Below are 19,327 nucleotides of genomic sequence, written 5' to 3'. Positions count from 1 at the left end.
ATCAACCGAAAACACCGACATGTGCGCCGGCACGTAAATAAAACACCAGCATGTGCGCCGGCACGTAAATAAAACACCAGCATGTGCGCCGGCACGTAAATAAAACACCAGCATGTGCGCCGGCACGTAAATAAAACACCAGCATGTGCGCCGGCACATACAGATGCCAAAGAAACAGCAGCAGTAGCGGCAGCTGCCGCGAAAGATGCCAACGAAAGAGCGGCACAGGAAGTGCTGAGACAAGCCGCAAAATGCTCCTGCTCTTGCTGGGGCGGTCTGTGGCCCCCAGTTTGTCAATTCGATTCTCTTCACTTTCTGATTTGAATCAGACTGAAACGAAACCAAAACTAAACTCCAAACTCCAGACTCGCGTGTTAGACAGAACCGAAACTGTGAAGCGGCTGCAGACAGACGCAGGGCAACAGCTAATGGTAAGTGTGTTTTCTGCTTTTACACAAACACACACAGAAAAAGGTTTTATTTGTTGAGGAGAACATGCAGCGCGTGCGTACCTGCCGCACCGGTCAACCTTTGCGCACTGCGCGCGCCCGTCACCTCAAATGACCTCTGAGTTGTGCCGCACAAACTTATCGAAAGATAAGACGCAGACTGCGCAAAAACTTATTCTGAAGCATTTCATTGCTTTTATACTGCATGTAAGACAGTAATGTATTAAAGAAAAAAAAATAATACCAACAAAAACGCGCGTAATTGCGTCATTGCACGCGCCTCTTATCTAATAAAGTCTTCATTAATGCTGCGGCAAGATTCACTTTAATTAAATTAATATTAAGTAATTATTATAAATTCATAGTGGAACTGCCGCCACAAAAACTGAAACGAGCTGTGTGGATGTATTTATTTGTTTGTTTGTTTGTTTACAGGCTGTGGGCTGACAAATGTGAGAGAGATACAAGGTTCCGTACTAATAGAAATCAAAAGTGAAACTTTAATTTTCTTGAAAAAAAAAGTTAACCATTTCACTATGAGTTGTGAGGTTAAAAAGTCAAAATATTGACATTTGTCTTAACAGGGCTGAAAAAAAATCGATTCTCTTCATTATCAATTAATCAAGATTAAAGATTCAATAGTTTATTGTCTTTGTCAAGGTAACAACTAAATTACATTTAGAGCAGTTCATACAATCAGTAACTTGTGCATCAATATCGAGAAAATAGTTGAATTTTATGGCACAAACTGATTAGCAGTTTGTACCATAAAATGTCAGAAAATGGTGAAATGTTCTCCAGAGTCTGAGATGATGCCTTCAGTTGTCTTCAAAGATATTCAGTTTACTGCCAGAGAGGAAGAAAGAAGCTTGTCAAAATAAACCAGAAGCTGAAATCAGACCATTTGAATATTCATTTTAAAAAAGACTCGAAATGAGTCAATTATAATTAAAGCAATTGTTGATTAATTAAAGTTGATTAATAACTGATTCATTGTTGCAGTTCTACTTTCAAAGTATAATAGAAAAGTAATATATATAGGTCAATGTTTTGGTTTTCTAGATCTGGTTTTTGTCCTTCCCTGGGTGAGCACATGGTGCACACAGCACATGGTGCACACAGTCCAGGAAGCCCAGGTATTCCAGTTAAGGCTTGTGGGCGGGGGGGCGGTTTACCACCACAGAGTTGGTGATTTCCAAAAGATCTTATGAATGTTAATTTAAAGAGATAAAATAAATGCAGAACTCATGTTGGCAAGTAGATTAAAGTGTGGTTTTCAGGCCCAAGTGAAGAACAAAAAAAGGTACATCATTTCAAAGAGGTCAGATTATGTAAAAACCTTATTTTCACTGTTCACAGTTAAATGTGGGCAGAGTTTCATGGTAAATATCATCCGAGTCCCACTATTCTATGATTTTGGCTATTTTAGAAAGTAGTGACATAAGTCACAAAAACCTACATCTGAAGGTCTGTTTGTTCTGTGAGACACGCCCACTGAGCCATCCTACACTTTATGAGACACGCCCACTGAGCCATCCTACACTCTGAGACATGCCCACTGAACCATCCTACACTTTATGGGACACACCCACTGAGCCATCCTACACTCTGAGACATGCCCACTGAACCATCATACACTTTATGAGACACGCCCAGTGAGCCATCCTACACTCTGAGACATGCCCACTGAGCCATCCTACACTTTATGAGACACGCCCACTGAGCCATCCTACACTCTGAGACATGCCCACTGAACCATCATACACTTTATGGGACACGCCAACTGAGCCATCCTGCACTCTTTGAGACAGGCCCACTGAACCATCCTATACTTTATGGGACACACCCACTGAACCATCCTACACTTTATGGGACACACCCACTGAGCCATCCTACACTTTATGACACGCCCACTGAGCCATCCTACACTTTATGAGACACGCCCACTGAGCCATCCTACACTCTGAGACATGCCCACTGAACCATCCTACACTTTATGGGACACACCCACTGAGCCATCCTACACTCTGAGACATGCCCACTGAACCATCATACACTTTATGAGACACGCCCACTGAGCCATCCTACACTCTGAGACATGCCCACTGAGCCATCCTACACTTTATGAGACACGCCCACTGAGCCATCCTACACTCTGAGACATGCCCACTGAACCATCATACACTTTATGGGACACGCCAACTGAGCCATCCTGCACTCTTTGAGACAGGCCCACTGAACCATCCTATACTTTATGGGACACACCCACTGAGCCATCATACACTTTATGGGACATGCCAACTGAGCCATCCTACACTCTTTGAGACAGGCCCACTGAGCCATCCTACACTTTATGGGACACACCCACTGAGCCATCCTACACTTTATGGGATACGCCAACTGAGCCATCCTGCACTCTTTGAGACAGGCCCACTGAACCATCCTGCACTCTTTGAGACAGGCCCACTGAGCCATCCTGCACTCTTTGAGACAGGCCCACTGAGCCATCCTACACTTTATGGGACACGCCAACTGAGCCATCCTGCACTCTTTGAGACAGGCCCACTGAGCCATCCTACACTCTGAGACATGCCCACTGAACCATCCTACACTTTATGAGACACGCCCACTGAGCCATCCTACACTTTATGAGACACGCCCACTGAGCCATCCTACACTTTATGAGACACGCCCACTGAGCCATCCTACACTCTGAGACATGCCCACTGAACCATCCTACACTTTATGGGACACACCCACTGAGCCATCCTACACTCTGAGACATGCCCACTGAACCATCCTACATTTTATGGGACACACCCACTGAGCCATCCTACACTCTGAGACATGCCCACTGAACCATCCTACACTTTATGGGACACACCCACTGAGCCATCCTACACTCTGAGACATGCCCACTGAACCATCCTACACTTTATGGGACACACCCACTGAGCCATCCTACACTCTGAGACATGCCCACTGAACCATCCTACATTTTATGGGACACACCCACTGAGCCATCCTACACTCTGAGACATGCCCACTGAACCATCCTACACTTTATGGGACACACCCACTGAGCCATCCTACACTCTGAGACATGCCCACTGAGCCATCCTACACTTTATGAGACATGCCCACTGAACCATCCTACACTTTATGGGACACACCCACTGACCCATCCTACACTCTGAGACATGCCCACTGAGCCATCCTACACTTTATGAGACATGCCAACTGAGCCATCCTGCACTCTTTGAGACAGGCCCACTGAGCCATCCTGCACTCTTTGAGACAGGCCCACTGAGCCATCCTGCACTCTTTGAGACAGGCCCACTGAGCCATCCTACACTTTATGGGACACGCCAACTGAGCCATCATACACTTTATGGGACATGCCAACTGAGCCATCCTACACTCTTTGAGACAGGCCCACTGAGCCATCCTACACTTTATGGGACACACCCACTGAGCCATCCTACACTTTATGGGATACGCCAACTGAGCCATCCTGCACTCTTTGAGACAGGCCCACTGAACCATCCTGCACTCTTTGAGACAGGCCCACTGAGCCATCCTGCACTCTTTGAGACAGGCCCACTGAGCCATCCTGCACTCTTTGAGACAGGCCCACTGAGCCATCCTACATTTTATGGGACACGCCAACTGAGCCACCCTGCACTCTTTGAGACAGGTCCACTGACCCATCCTACACTTTATGGGACACACCCACTGAGCCATCATACACTTTATGAGACATGCCCACTGAGCCATCCTGCACTCTTTGAGACAGGCCCACTGACCCATCCTACACTTTATGGGACACACCCACTGAGCCATCATACACTTTATGAGACACGCCCACTGAGCCATCCTGCACTCTTTGAGACAGGCCCACTGACCCATCCTACACTTTATGGGACACACCCACTGAGCCATCCTGCACTCTTTGAGACAGGCCCACTGAGCCATCCTACACTCATACACACCCACTGAACCATCCTACACTTTGAGACATGCCCACTGAGCCATCATACACTTTATGAGACACGCCCACTGAACATCCTACACTCTGAGACACGCCCACGGAGCATCCTACACTTTATGAGACACGCCCACTGAGCCATCCTACACTCATACACACCCACTGAACCATCTTACACTTTGAGACACTCCCACTGAGCATCATAGACTTTATGAGACACGCCCACTGACCATCCTGCACTCTGAGACACACCCAGTGAACCATCCTAGATTCTGAGAAACGCCCACTGAGCCATCCTACACTCAGAGACACGCCCACTGAGCCATCCTACACTTTATGAGACACGCCCACTGAGCCATCCTACACTTTATGAGACACGCCCACTGAGCCATCCTACACTCATACACACCCACTGAACCATCCTACACTTTGAGACACGCCCACTGAGCCATCATACACTCTGATACACACCCACTGAACCATCCTACACTCTGAGAAATGCCCACTGAACCATCATACACTTTATGAGACACGCCCACTGAACCATCATACACTTTATGAGATACTCCCACTGAACCATCATACACTTTATAAGACACGCCCACTGAACCATCCTACACTCATACACACCCACTGAGCCATCCTACACTTTATGAGACACGCCCACTGAGCCATCCTGCACTCTTTGAGACAGGCCCACTGAACATCTTACACTCTGAGACACGCCCACTGAGCCATCCTACACTCATACATACCCACTGAGCCATCCTACACTTTGAGACACGCCCACTGAGCCATCCTACACTTTATGAGACACGCCCACTGACCATCCTGCACTCTGAGACACACCCAGTGAACCATCCTACACTCTGAGACACGCCCACTGAACATCCTACACTTTATGAGACATGCCCACTGAACTATCCTACACTCTGAGACACGCCCACTGAACCATCCTACACTTTGAGCATATATATATATATATATATATATATATATATATATATATATATATATATATATATATATATATATATATACACACACACATACATACAACCCCAATTCCAATGAAGTTGGGACGTTGTGTAAAATGTAAATAAAAACAGAATACAATGATTTGCAAATCCTCTTCAACTTTTATTCAATTAAATACACCACAAAGACAATATATTTAATGTTCAAACTGATAGACTTTTTTGTTTTTGTGCAAATATTTGCTCATTTTGAAATGGATGCCTGCAACACGTTTCAAAAAAGCTGGGACAGGAGCAACAAAAGACTGGGAAAGTTGATGAATACTCAAGAACACTGTTTGAAACATTCCACAGGTGAACAGGTTAACTGGAAACAGGTGAGTGTCATGATTGGGTATAAAAGGAGCATCCCCAAAAGTCTTAGCTGTTCACAAGCAAAGATGTGGCGAGGTTCAACACTTTGTGAACAACTGCATGAAAAAATAGTCCAACAGTTTAAGAACAATGTTTCTCAACGTTCAATTGCAAGGAATTTAGGGATTCCATCATCAACAGTCCATAATTTAGAGAATCTGGAGAACTTTCTACATGTAAGCGACAACATGAACATTAAACACTGAGCATTAAATATCTTGTCTTTGTGGTGTATTCAATTGAATAAAGGTGGAAGAGGATTTGCAAATCATTGTATTCTGTTTTTATTTACATTTTACACAACATCAGAACTTCATTGGAATTGGGGTTGTATATATACGAGGTCTATTAGAAAAGTATCCGACCTTATTATTTTTTTAAAAAACCATATGGATTTGAATCATGTGTGATTGCGTCAGACAAGCTTGAACCCTCGAGCGCATGCGTGAGTTTTTTCATGCCTGTCGGTTGCGTCATTCGCCTGTGAGCAGGCTTTGAGTGAGGTGTGGTCCACCCCTCTCGTCTATTTTTTATTGCGAATAAATGAACGATTTAGATCTTTGCTGCATCAATTTTTTTCCAGAAACTGTGAGAGACCTCCAGGTGGACACCGTTCGAAAAATTAATATGGCTTTCAGGGACGATTTTATGGGGATTAAACAGATTACGGGGTGTTACTGCCGCTTTAAGGACGGCCCACAACTCCTGAGAGCACAACTCCATCGACAGGCTCACACCCCGTTGGAACAACCAGATCATTTCCAACGTGAAGGCTTTGTTGATCCGGGACATCAGCACTTTTTCGGCACATTCCACCGTTACAGGAGTTTTTTCATGGAAAAAGAAGCGAAGGGACGCGCCACGGAGCCGTTCATTACACACAGTAATGCCGGTTACTCTCATCTGACCACTTTTTTTAGTAACGAGTAATCTAACGCGTTAATCTTTCCAAATCAGTAATCAGATTAAAGTTACTTCTCCAAGTCACTGTGCGTTATTATTATTTTTGCATTGTGGGTCGATAGCAGCATTAAACATGGTCCGTGGGCAGGAAGACTGAACTGCCCACTTTAAGTGAGCTGCGAGCTTTTCATCCACGGTTTTTTGCAGCAGCTCCAGGGCAGCAGCTACGACTTGTCCTCACCTCTTAAAGCAGTGACAACAGCACAAATGCACTGAGCTTTACAAAGACATTTTTATGCTTTTTTTTTTCTCTGAGCCACTCCGTATCTGCTGCTAAAAACAGCTGGTCCTCCGCCACGCATCAGGCACGTCAACGACTAACACTATTTTCCACTCAAATACACCTAAACTCTCTTTCTGAGGACCACATGATGTGAAAACACAATAACACTTTCTTACCTGTAAATCTGGTCATGTTTCCTGCGTAAATAAATGTTATCCATTCTTTGTGCCCAAACGCCAAGGCAGGGGCGAATCCAGATGGAATGGGGGCATAGGGCAGGGATGTGCCCCCCCACAACACCCCTAGATTAAAGGTCAGTTTTGAAGCCGTTTTTTTACTACAACTACTACTACTACTACTTAAAATAATAATTTCGACAAGTAAAATGTTTAGAGAGAATTTAAACTACTACTACTTAAAATAATAATTTCGACAAGTAAAATGTTTAGAGAGAATTTAAACTACTACTACTTAAAATAATAATTTCGACAAGTAAAATGTTTAGAGAGAATTTAAATGTTATAAAAAATTTAATACTTACATTTATAAACAATGTACACTCAACAAAAATATAAAAGCAACACTTTTGGTTTTGCTTCCATTTTGTATGAGATGAACTCAAAGATCTAAAACTTTTTCCACATACACAATATCACCATTTCCTTCAAATATTGTTGACAAACCAGTCTAAATCTGTGATAGTGAGCACTTCTCCTTTGCTGAGATAATCCATCCCACCTCACAGGTGTGCCATATCAAGATGCTGATTAGACACCATGATTAGTGCACAGGTGTGCCTTAGACTGCCCACAATAAAAGGCCACTCTGAAAGGTGCAGTTTTATCACACAGCACAATGCCACAGATGTCGCAAGATTTGAGGGAGCGTGCAATTGGCATGCTGACAGCAGGAATGTCAACCAGAGCTGTTGCTCGAGTACTGAATGTTCATTTCTCTACCATAAGCCGTCTCCAAAGGCGTTTCAGAGAATTTGGCAGTACATCCAACCAGCCTCACAACCGCAGACCATGTGTAACCACACCAGCCCAGGACCTCCACATCCAGCATGTTCACCTCCAAGATCATCTGAGACCAGCCACTTGGACAGCTGCTGAAACAATCGGTTTGCATAACCAAAGAATTTCTGCACGAACTGTCAGAAACCGTCTCAGGGAAGCTCATCTGCATGCTCGTCGTCCTCATCGGGGTCTCGACCTGACTCCAGTTCGTCGTCGTAACCGACTTGAGTGGGCTAATGCTCACATTCGCTGGCGTTTGGCACGTTGGAGAGGTGTTCTGTTCAACTCTATGCGAAGGAGATGTGTTGCACTGCATGAAGCAAATGGTGGTCACACCAGATACTGACTGATATCCCCCCCCCCCCCCCCAATAAAACAAAACTGCACCTTTCAGAGTGGCCTTTTATTGTGGACAGTCTAAAGTACACCTGTGCACTAATCATGATGTCTAATCAGCATCTTGATATGGCACACCTGTGACGTGGGATGGATTATCTCAGCAAAGGAGAAGTGCTCACTATCACAGATTTAGACTGGTTTGTGAACAATATTTGAGGGAAATGGTGATATTGTGTATGTGGAATAAGTTTTAGATCTTTGAGTCCATCTCATACAAAATGGGAGCAAAACCAAAAGTGTTGCGTTTATATTTTTGTTGAGTGTAGGTTAGAAATTGGAAGTTTTACTGTTACAGTGCTGTCAACAGTTAAATATGAGGTCAAGAAAGAGGTCTTTATTTTACTTTTTATAAAACAAGTATTTATTTTCATTGAAGTCAAGAAAGGGCGACTATAAAGTGAGTTTTGGCAAAACAAGTATTATTGTTGTGATTTGGCGCTATATAAATAAAATTGATTTGATTTTGATTTGATTGTCATGTTGAGATGGCAGAGGGTTGTTGTCGGCAGCTGGGGAAAGTAACTAAAAAAGTAACTAGTAATCTAACTAAGTTACTTTTTCAAGGAGTAATCAGTAATTGGATTACTTTTTCAAAGTAACTGTGGCAGCACTGATTACGCGGCACAAAACCACCTCAGTGTTGGTCTCTCAGGACAGCTTTCAGGTGGATTTCAGACGGATTCCAGTTGCTTTCCAGTCGTGTGAATATCAGATTGTGATTGTGCATGAGCTGGACATGCCAGAACATGTCCTGTGAGGCTTCATCACGGCGTTTCTTTGCGCCATGCAGCTCCACCGCGATGCGCGGTGGAGCCGCTTCTCTTTCCATGACAAAAACTCCTGTAACAGTGAAATGTGCCGTTCATTTTTAAACTGGACGCTGTCTTGATCCGGTATGTCATCTGACTAGTACAGGAAATGTGAAAAGACATGGACATCAGCACTTTTTCGGCACATTAAGACAGACGTGCGGAGGAGTTCCGCGCGTCGCGGCGGAGCTGCATGGCGCAAAGAAACGCCGTGATGAAGCCTCACAGGACATGTTTGGGCATGTCCAGCTCATGCACAATCACAATCGGATATTCACACGACTGGAAAACAAACCGGAATCCGTCTGAAATCCACCTGAAAGCCGTCCTGTGAGACCAACATGGAGGTGGTTTTGTGCCGCGTAATGAACGGCTCCATGGCGCGTCCCTCCGCTTCTTTTTCTATGAAAAAACTCCTGTAACGGTGGAATGTGCCAAAAAAGTGCTGATGTCCACATCTTCAGCCTTTTTGTGAAAGTCAGACGAGTTCCCGGATCAACAAAGTTTTCACGTTGGAAATGATCTGGTTGTTCCAGCGGGGTGTCAGCCTGTCGATGGGGGCTGGGAGCGCGCCGCGCTCTCAGGAGTTGTGGGCCATCCTTAAAGTGGCAGTAACACTCTGTAATCTGTTTAATCCCCATAAAATCATCCCTGAAAGCCATATTAATTTTTCGAACGGTGTCCACCTGGAGGTGTCTCACAGTTTCTGGAAAAAAATTGATGCAGCAAAGCTCTAAATCATTCAGACATTTATTCGCAATAAAAAAATAGACGAGAGGGGTGGACCACACCTCACTCAAAGCCTGCTCACAGGCGAATGACGCAACCGACAGGCATGAAAAAACTCACGCATGCGCACGAGGGTTCAAGCTTGTCTGACACAATCACACATGATTCAAATCCATATGGTTTTTTAAAAAAATAATAAGGTCGGATACTTTTCTAATAGACCGTATATATATATATATATATATATATATATATATATATATATATATATATATATATATATATATATATATATATATATATATATATATATATATATATATATAGTATTGAAACTCTTGTGAAGGTTTTGACTTCTCCTTGTTTGTGTCCCAGCAGATGGAGACTGACCATGCACGAGGACGTTGACCCTGAGGAGGAAAGTGTGCACGCTGTCTTGGATCAGGTGTCTGCTGAACTTTTTTCTGTCCTCAGCAGTCAGTCACATGAGGTCATAAGTCATCTTTGCGGCATGTTGCCTGGCGATGCTCAGGTGTACATGGAGCAGCAGCGGGTTCTCGGCAGCTCTTCTGCAGATGTCATCGTCACGGGCATGTTGGACTGTTTGAGGATGGAGAGCGCTGAGGTGTGCTGCAGCTTTCTTCAGAGTATGTGCATGCTATGTGAGCACATTCCCATGCACCTGGAGTCCAGGCTGCTGTCTGTGGCCGGATACGCAACCAGTGAGTATGAGATGGAGCTACAACAATTCAGTCATGAGATTCAAACCTTATGGGCTTCAAGGTCAATGTGTCGTTTTTTTTTTTGGTTTGTTTTTTTTTTGTAACGTCAGAGCACCAATATCAATAAATCTATAGTAAAAAAAAAAAGTGCCACTATAAGTTAAATCAGAGGGGGTTTTTTTTGGGTACTTTGCCTTTGGGAAGTACCTTTTGTTACAGCACTGCATGTTGCAACAGTGGCACAAAAACACTAAACGCTCACCCTGCAGCAGCAGTTGATGCTCAGTTTCACTTTCTGTAGACTTTTCCACTTTATTGTGTTAAAACAGAAGAAGTAACCTCAGTCAGAACAAACACTCTATTTATGGAAATAATGTAAGGAGCCTCCCTGTGATCATTTCTACCACCCACCTCATTTTGACTTGTCAGTATCTCATAAATAAAAAGTAAAATTTCCCATCGCTGGGATATACAGGCTTAGAAGGGCTAAAGACGGATAATAAATTTAATATATACGATAATACTGCAGTTAGTGCATCAGAATGTGTCATTGATTTTCTTATCAAATCACTGTTATTTTAACGCTGATGTAAAAGCTTATGTAGCTTCAACAGTAAAGGAAAAATGCTTTCTTTCTCAGGTTGTCGTGTAAAATTACCGTTGTCAGTAAATACAGTATTTGTTCAGTCATGTGTAGCAGATTGTTTGTGTGATTTCTGAGTGATAAGAAGAAACATATGCAACATATTGCAAATTTTCTTGCACAGTAAGTTGAGATGTTCCTCGTGATTTAGTTCTGTAGTTAAAAATTCTATTTTAGCTGTTTACTTTCACAGCACTAACAATAAGCGTTTGTACCAGGCATGCAGATAACTGGTGCTCAGGTGCTTCTCCGTTCTAAAAATCTGATGCAGCAGAAAACAGAAGGAAGTTTTTTTCTCAGGAGTAAAGCAGTGACAGTAGACTGGAGGAAAAGTGCTTCCCTTCGTGTTTTATGCTACGTATTGTTTGCGTTTAGCACGCACGAGCACCATGAGTACCAGTTATGTGCTTGTCTGAGCTTGCGACTGTTAATGATGCAGCTGCTTGTCTTTGTCCCGTAACAGTGTGTCTGTCTGTCTGCCTGCTTTAGCTAGCACCAAGCTCTCCCCAGCCAAAGATCGAACATCTTTCAGAAATACAGGTTTGTAAAATGGAGCTTTGCAGAATCAACACAAATCTATTTGAGTTTATTTCTGTTATAGCTTCTGGTTTTAAAATCTCATTTAAACCAGTGCACAAATAGGGATGTTCAAACCCAGATTAAAAACAAGTTTCTGTCTTAAAATCAGTTTCATGTGGTTTAACAGAATTTTAATTGCTGTGATATGAACCCATTTCTGACCAATTTAAAATGCTGTTTTAATTTGTGACAGTGCACATAATGAGTCTTTATCTGATTCAAAGTGTGTTTGTTTATCTCAAAACACAAAATGAGCAAATACATTTTTTTACATGACATTTTTACATAAAATTTTTGTCTGCAGTCATTTTCTATAAAAATTAAAATATTGGCTTGTTGTATACCTTGTAAAATTGTAATTATTATCAGGCTCTTTTTAGCTTCAGAACCAAAACAATTCATTTTCATTTAATTTATACTTCTACATTATACTTACTGTATTACTCAATCACCATATTGGAAAAGTTAAAGAAAAAAAGTATTACGATTGGCTAACATTCACAAAACTCCAGACGGTTGATTCTACTTTTCTTTCATGTCGCTATAAATCATCATCATCTCATAAGTCAGCAGATAGCTCAGGGAAGATAGTATAAGGTTATGTATTACGGAATTTGCACTAAGATGTTAATGTTTTTTTTTTAAATTGTGTATTTATATTTCAACTTTGTTCTACTATGTTGTTGTTTTTGATGTATGGGTAGTATGTATCAGATATGATGTTGTGTAGCAGACCCCTCTGTCCAAGGAAAATTTCTCCTTAGGGAGACAAATAAAGACACTTTGACCTTTGACATGTTTTTCTAACCAAAGTGGGCTTTTAAAAACGGCATGCTTTTTATTAAGAAAGGCAAATGTAGCTTTGAGATTGCAACAGTTTTTTTTTTTATTGTTGAGTAATTGTTGTTTTGTTTCCTTTTATTGTAGATTATTGTGAAGTTTCATCCTGCAGCCCAGAACGTCAAAAATCCCCCTTAACGTCTGCAGATCAGCCGCCAATCAAGCGCCCATGCATTGGTAAAGTCTGTGCACATCATTCTATAATTCAGTTTATTTTATTTGTATAGCGCCAAATCACGACAAAGCTCCCTCAAGACGCGTCACGTGAGTAAAGACGTGCGGAGGCATTCGCGCGTCGGGACGAAGCCGCAATGGCATTAGGTCTTCCACCATTCAGAAGATTCAGACGGCTTTCGGTGGCTTTTTAGTAGAGTGAGTATCTGAGAAATTGTGGAGAGCTGGGCATGTCACAACATGTCCCATGAGACTTCCAGCATGGACTTGCTTTTGTTCTCCGCCATTGCGGCTTCATCCCGACGCGCGAATGCCTCCGCACGTCTTTCATTACAAAATCTCCTGTAATAGTGGAATCTGACGAAAAATGGCTGATGTCCACCTTTTCTGCCATTTTTCTGGTAGTCACACGATGTCCCGGATCAACACAGCCTTCACTTTGGAAATGATCTGGTCATTTCAGCCTGTCGATGGCCGCTCAAAGCGTGGCGCGCCCTCAGCCGCTGTGGGCCGTCTTTAATCCGGTTGTAATGATCCTTAATCTGTGTGATGCCCATAGGATTTTCACCGAAAGCCATCTGAATTTTCCAAATGGTTTCCACCTGGCTGCCTCACACAGTTTCTTGAAAAATTTGATGCAGCGCTGCTCCAGCCGTTCAGACATTTTCCTGACAATGAAAATCTGACGAGAGGGGTGGACCAGTGATCACTCAAAGCCTGCCCACAGGCGAATGACGCAACCGACAGGCGTGGAAAAAACTCACGCATGCGCATGAAGGTTCAAGCTTGGCTGACGCAAGCGCACATGATTCAAATCCACATAGTTTTTGCAAAAAATAAAAAGGTCCGATACTTTTCTAACAGACCACGTACAGTAGAACAGTAGAATCTGTAGTGAATCTCTAAGAGCGTCCATGTCCAGCACTGGTAGACTGTAGGGCAGGACCTCCGGTCAGTGGTGCAACAGGTATAGCATCGCGAGACATGTCTGGCGTCCTGGGGTACAGATCATTATGTGTCAACTAACCTTATGACCGGTCGTTAAAGTAACACAAATGTTGTTGTATTTCATACGCTGCAGCTGACTGTAGATTAAACTGCCAAACTGCTTGTTTTAGGAAAGCAAAAGTCCCCAAAAATAATCCCAGTGGTGGAAGTCATCTGTTGTGCACCCTGAAGTAATTTATGTGATGTGCACGGAAAAGTTTCGATATTATTGTCTGCTGACAGACCTCTGGGAGCAGTACATGTCTGCAGTGAGGAAGTTCATGGTGAGGAGGTGGGAGAACCTGAGTGGACATCTCCTGAAGGAGGTCCAACTGGAGGACATATGGATTAGCCCGAGATCCATGAGCCGGGTCAGGGACAGACCCAATCAAACCCCAGCATCAGACAGAGGGAACAGAACGCCAGGTTAGCGAGAAAATACTAAAATCAGATTTTATTTATTTATTTTTTTTTTGCCCAAACGTTTTTTTAATCACTTACTTTTTCTCCACATATTCAGACACCAGTGAGGATTATGGGTCTATGGAGTCCAGAGTGACGTTGGACACTTTCCTCCAGGGATGTGTGAAAGCGGTGACAGTGATGGTCGGACAGCCAGGATCAGGGAAAACTCTCCTAATGTCTTGTTTGGGGCAACAGTGGGCGCACGGTCTTGTACGTTCAGATTCATCTACAGATTAAAAGTCAAATTTTGGACTTTTTTTTTCCTACAAAGTACAATGAAGTTACAAATTAAAGTGAAAACCTCTGTTAATCCAATTCTCATACTGTTATTCCTGAGTTTATATAACGCTGTCACTTGCGTGGAGTTAAAGTGACATTTTCAGTAGTGTCAAAATAACTCTTTCATGGTGTTACATTTGACTACAGGCCTAACAATACATCACGTATCGTGAATTGTGTCATGGAGCTGTATCGAACCAAATAGCTTTTAAAAAAAATGAGTGCCAAGATACCATAAAAAAGTTAGAAATTATGACCTCTTGCAGAATAACATCCAGGATTGTAATATATGCTCCAGAATAATTAGTTTATTTAAAGATGAACTCACCACAGATTACTTTCTGCATGTTAGTGTGAACAGTGATGTAATTATGTATCATACTGTGGACGGAGTGTATCATTGCACACTTATTTATGTCATAACAAATGTACTTTTAACACCATGGAGAATATTGTAATGGTTCAGATTTGACAGTGTAATTGTTTATTGCAGTGTTAATTTTGACAGCATATTTTGGTTTCTTTTAAGTCAAAGTCAATGTGTCATTTAGTTTTAGCTATAATTTAATCATCTGAATCTTTTTAGTCTAGTTTCAGTTAAAATATGGTGTCATAATTAACACTTGTTTAGAGTTTGTTTATATATATCTTTTGTCCTCTTCTTTCTTCTTCTATCCACCTTTTTGTTTAAACCACCCAGGGCCCGATCCCTTCATCCTACCTCTTTGTCCTGTTGGAATTCCGTCAGCTCAACCTGCTGTCCCGCCCCGTCTCTCTATTTGAGCTGCTATTCCAACACTACCTCCCTCCACAAGGTGGTAACTCAGAAAAGGTATGAAGGTAGCAGATTAGCTTGTTAAATCAGGATTTTTCTGCATTAAATCAGTGAGGAACAGTTTACATAATCAGAATTACCAGATTTCATCTCACTAAAAAGCAGACTGGTTGGTAGTTTATTTAAGGATGTATTGAAAAACTTGTCTTTTGTTAAGAGCTTATACTTTTGTGTAAAATTCTCAAACTACAGGCATGTAAAGAATAACATCATCAGCATCATAATAAAAGGCCTAGAACTGAACCCTGAGGTACTCCATTGTTAATTGCAGAAATGTTTTATGCAGCCTTACTGGCTGCCTTGGTGGCTTCCCTTATGCCTTCTGTCCTTGCACAGTCACTTAGTTCTTGAGAACTGCCTACTTCAGACAGCGTTACCATTAATTACCATACTGGTACTCCAATTTCCTCCCACTTCCAAAGACATGCAGGTCAGATGAATTGGTGACTCTAAATTGACTATAGGTGTGTGAGTGAGTGTGCATGTGTTTATAAGTGTAGCCCCCATGATAGACTGGTGGCTTGTCCACGTTACACTCTGCCTCTCACCCACTGACTGCTGAGATAGGGTTCAGGAGTCACCCCCTTCTCCTGTGACCATTAAGTGGAATAAGTGGGTTCAGAAAATTGATGGAAATGTTAATGAATCTATCCCCTGACGTGTAAAAACTGCTGTAAGAGTATAAAAATAATTTGTGCAATTACTTATTGCCTCTGAAAATGTAGGGAATGTGTATAAAAATGTTTGTAAGTCCCGAATACTTAGTGTGATATTTTTGTTTGACCCCTTGAATTAAAGCTGAAAGCCTCATTTGTGATGATGAACAGATGTCTGTTTTTGCAGAGAGCCATCTTCGATCACCTCATTTCCAATCCCGAGCAGAGCTGTTGGGTGCTGGATGGCTATGATGAGTTTCACAGCGAGATCTTTGGAAAAGATGCTCAGAGTGAAGAAGTGTCGGACCCCCAGAATAACATGCCTGTGGCAAACCTCATCTCAGCACTGTTAAACCGCCACATTCTCCCAGGATGCACAGTGGTGGTCACTTGTCGCGCGCAAGATGTCATTGACTTTGAAGGCGTGTCAGATAAAGTGGGCCACCTGCTGGGATGGGAACACTGTGAGATCAAGGACTACGTCACCAACTTCTTTGGCAGAAATGGTGAAAACATACATGTATATATTTTCCTTTGTTACTGGGGCTGATTTTTGCAGACTTATTGACATGCATTTATTGCATGTTTACATATATTTGAGTGAGGTGGCTGCAAATTTAATCAGCAGAAGTGTTTTCGAGTAGAGAAACCCAACCTGATTGATGGGGACTGTTCCATAGATTAAGACAGGGATGGCCATCCATGTGCCATGAAGATCCAAGAATGTGTAGGTGTTTGTTCACTAGATTATTCCACTGTCAAGCGGTGCATTGAGTTGAGGGGAGGAGCTTCTCAGTGACTGACTGGAGCTTGGCTCTTTGTCACACACAGTTGGTCATTCTTAGTCCTGAAACACACTGTTAGTGTCATGTGTGCATGTTGCATCAGACACGCATGTCACAACCAGCATTCATACAGTAGTGTTCAGAATAATAGTGCTATGTGACTAAAAAGATTAATCCAGGTTTTGAGTATATTTCTTATTGTTACATGGGAAACAAGGTACCAGTAGATTCAGTAGATTCTCACAAATCCAACAAGACCAAGCATTCATGATATGCACACTCTTAAGGCTATGAAATTGGGCGATTAGTAAAAAAAAAGTAGAAAAGGGGGTGTTCACAATAACAGTAGCATCTGCTGTTGACGCTACAAACTCAAAACTATTATGTTCAAACTGCTTTTTTAGCAATCCTGTGAATCACTAAACTAGTATTTAGTTGTATAACCACAGTTTTTCATGATTTCTTCACATCTGCGAGGCATTAATTTTGTTGGTTTGGAACCAAGATTTTGCTCGTTTACTAGTGTGCTTGGGGTCATTGTCTTGATGAAACACCCATTTCAAGGGCATGTCCTCTTCAGCATAAGGCAACATGACCTCTTCAGGTATTTTGACATATCCAAACTGATCCATGATACCTGGTATGTGATATATAGGCCCCAACACCATAGTAGGAGAAACATGCCCATTTCATGATGTTTGCACCACCATGCTTCACTGTCTTCACTGTGAACTATGGCTTGAATTCAGAGTTTGGGGGTCGTCTCACAAACTGTCTGCGGCCCTTGTTTACTAATAGCCCAATTTCATAGCGTTAAGAGTGTGCATATCATGAATGCTTGGTCTTGTTGGATTTGTGAGAATCTACTGAATCTACTGGTACCTTGTTTCCCATGTAACAATAAGAAATATACTCAAAACCTGGATTAATCTTTTTAGTCACATAGCACTACTATTATTCTGAACACTACTGTATATGTGTGTGTGCATTTACACCTGGCAGCATTTCAGCTGTGATTGCGTTGCTTAGCTTCTCAATTTTTCTGCATAATTTGGCCTTGATAATGACTTTTTCCACACTCTGTATCCTATGTGAACATGTGTTTGTTTGTATGTGATTTTTTACAGTGTGCAGTCTCTTGGGCTTAGTGTGCAAGTGTGTCTAACATCGTCATTGCATAAAAGAAGTAGTCTTTACCTAAAAGATTGATGCCACTCATCCTGGGGTTATTAACATAAATATCAGTATCCGGTTCACCTGTTTCACTAGGTTCTAGAGGAGACTGGTAGTAGCACTCTGTAAAGAGCAGGAAGACCTCCAGCTCACACAACACACCAGTTTATGAGAACAAGAAAAATTTTGCTTTTATTAGAAAACATTGTTGTTGTTTTTTTCTCCATAAAGGGAAATTAAATACAACCAACCCTAGACTTAACTAAAAACAAACAAACAAAAAAAATAAAATAAAAAAAAAATTGAATGTTTATATCACAAAATTAAATTAATGTTCTGGAGTATTGTGGTTTCCAGTATTCACTACTTTTTTGAAGTTGAGTTCCTCTGAAAAGTGCTCCTAACTTTTCAGGTTCCTTCAAGATAGTATTTTTTTTATGTCCCAGGACCATTAAAAAAAAACCAAAAAAACAAAAACAATAATGGAGATGTCAGAAAAAAGTGCAAATCAAACATAAATATCCTCAGAGTAATTCCGGGTGATTTTGCCTCTTGCCGCCCTTTGAACAGCAATGACATCCACACATCAGCATCCAGGCCAAAGTAGTAAATCCACAGGCATGATGACAGTTGGGTAGTAGTTAAAGGAGCTCACTGCTAAACTGAAGAAATCAACCTCTATCCACAAAAAAAAAAAAAAAAAAACACTGCACACAGCCGAGAGGGTGCAGGTTTTCTTTGAAACCACCGACTCCACCAGGTGATTTAACTGATTAACATCACTTTAAGCAGATGGAATCAGTTAATGAGTGAAATCACCTGGTGGACTGAGTGGTTTCAAAGAAAACCTGCACCGTCTTGGCCCTTTCTGGAATGAGTTGAAGACCTCTGCTCTACAAGCTACATAAACTACAAAGACCATCAGGCAAAGCATTTCCTGCATAACTACCTGTGTAAACTGCAGAAAATGACCTGCGTTACGCGTGCATGGATCCATTCTTAAAAACTTTTATCAATCACTGAAAAGGTTTTTTTAAAAATTATGGCTGTCTTCTTTCCCAGTCATAGAAAGTCCAGTAAAAAGGTGTTAATTATTTAGCGTTGCCGGTATAATGTCAAATTTCTGTCTATTTTAGCTGTGTGCTGTTTGTAGCACTTGGGGAACAAAAATAGTTGCTGGGTCTACTCTCTGGAGGGCAGTATGCATGTCTGGGATGTT

At 42.0% G+C, this 19,327-nt stretch overlaps 1 protein-coding gene across 3 annotated transcripts in view; it reads left to right on the top strand.

Annotated features, from left to right (window-relative positions):
- Window positions 1-373: 373 nt before the first annotated feature.
- Window positions 374-19,327, top strand: part of nlrc5 (NLR family, CARD domain containing 5) — a 66,419-nt gene continuing 47,465 nt past the window's right edge. For 2 of the 3 annotated variants that reach the window (XM_034177114.1, XM_034177112.1), the window contains exons 1-8: window positions 382-431; window positions 10,349-10,692; window positions 11,825-11,875; window positions 12,842-12,931; window positions 14,159-14,341; window positions 14,436-14,590; window positions 15,360-15,491; window positions 16,338-16,656. In XM_034177114.1, the coding sequence (XP_034033005.1) occupies window positions 10,362-10,692; window positions 11,825-11,875; window positions 12,842-12,931; window positions 14,159-14,341; window positions 14,436-14,590; window positions 15,360-15,491; window positions 16,338-16,656 (1,261 nt within the window). In that variant the 5' untranslated portion in view covers window positions 382-431; window positions 10,349-10,361. Of the gene's footprint in view, window positions 432-10,345; window positions 10,693-11,824; window positions 11,876-12,841; window positions 12,932-14,158; window positions 14,342-14,435; window positions 14,591-15,359; window positions 15,492-16,337; window positions 16,657-19,327 lie in introns of all 3 variants that reach the window. The other variant, XM_034177111.1, reaches the window with a different exon arrangement.

This window comes from Thalassophryne amazonica, chromosome 8 (genome assembly GCF_902500255.1).
Source record: "Thalassophryne amazonica chromosome 8, fThaAma1.1, whole genome shotgun sequence".
NCBI lineage: Eukaryota > Metazoa > Chordata > Actinopteri > Batrachoidiformes > Batrachoididae > Thalassophryne > Thalassophryne amazonica.
The sequence above is the reverse complement of the archived record's forward strand: the minus strand, read 5'-3'. Positions and strand labels throughout refer to the sequence as shown.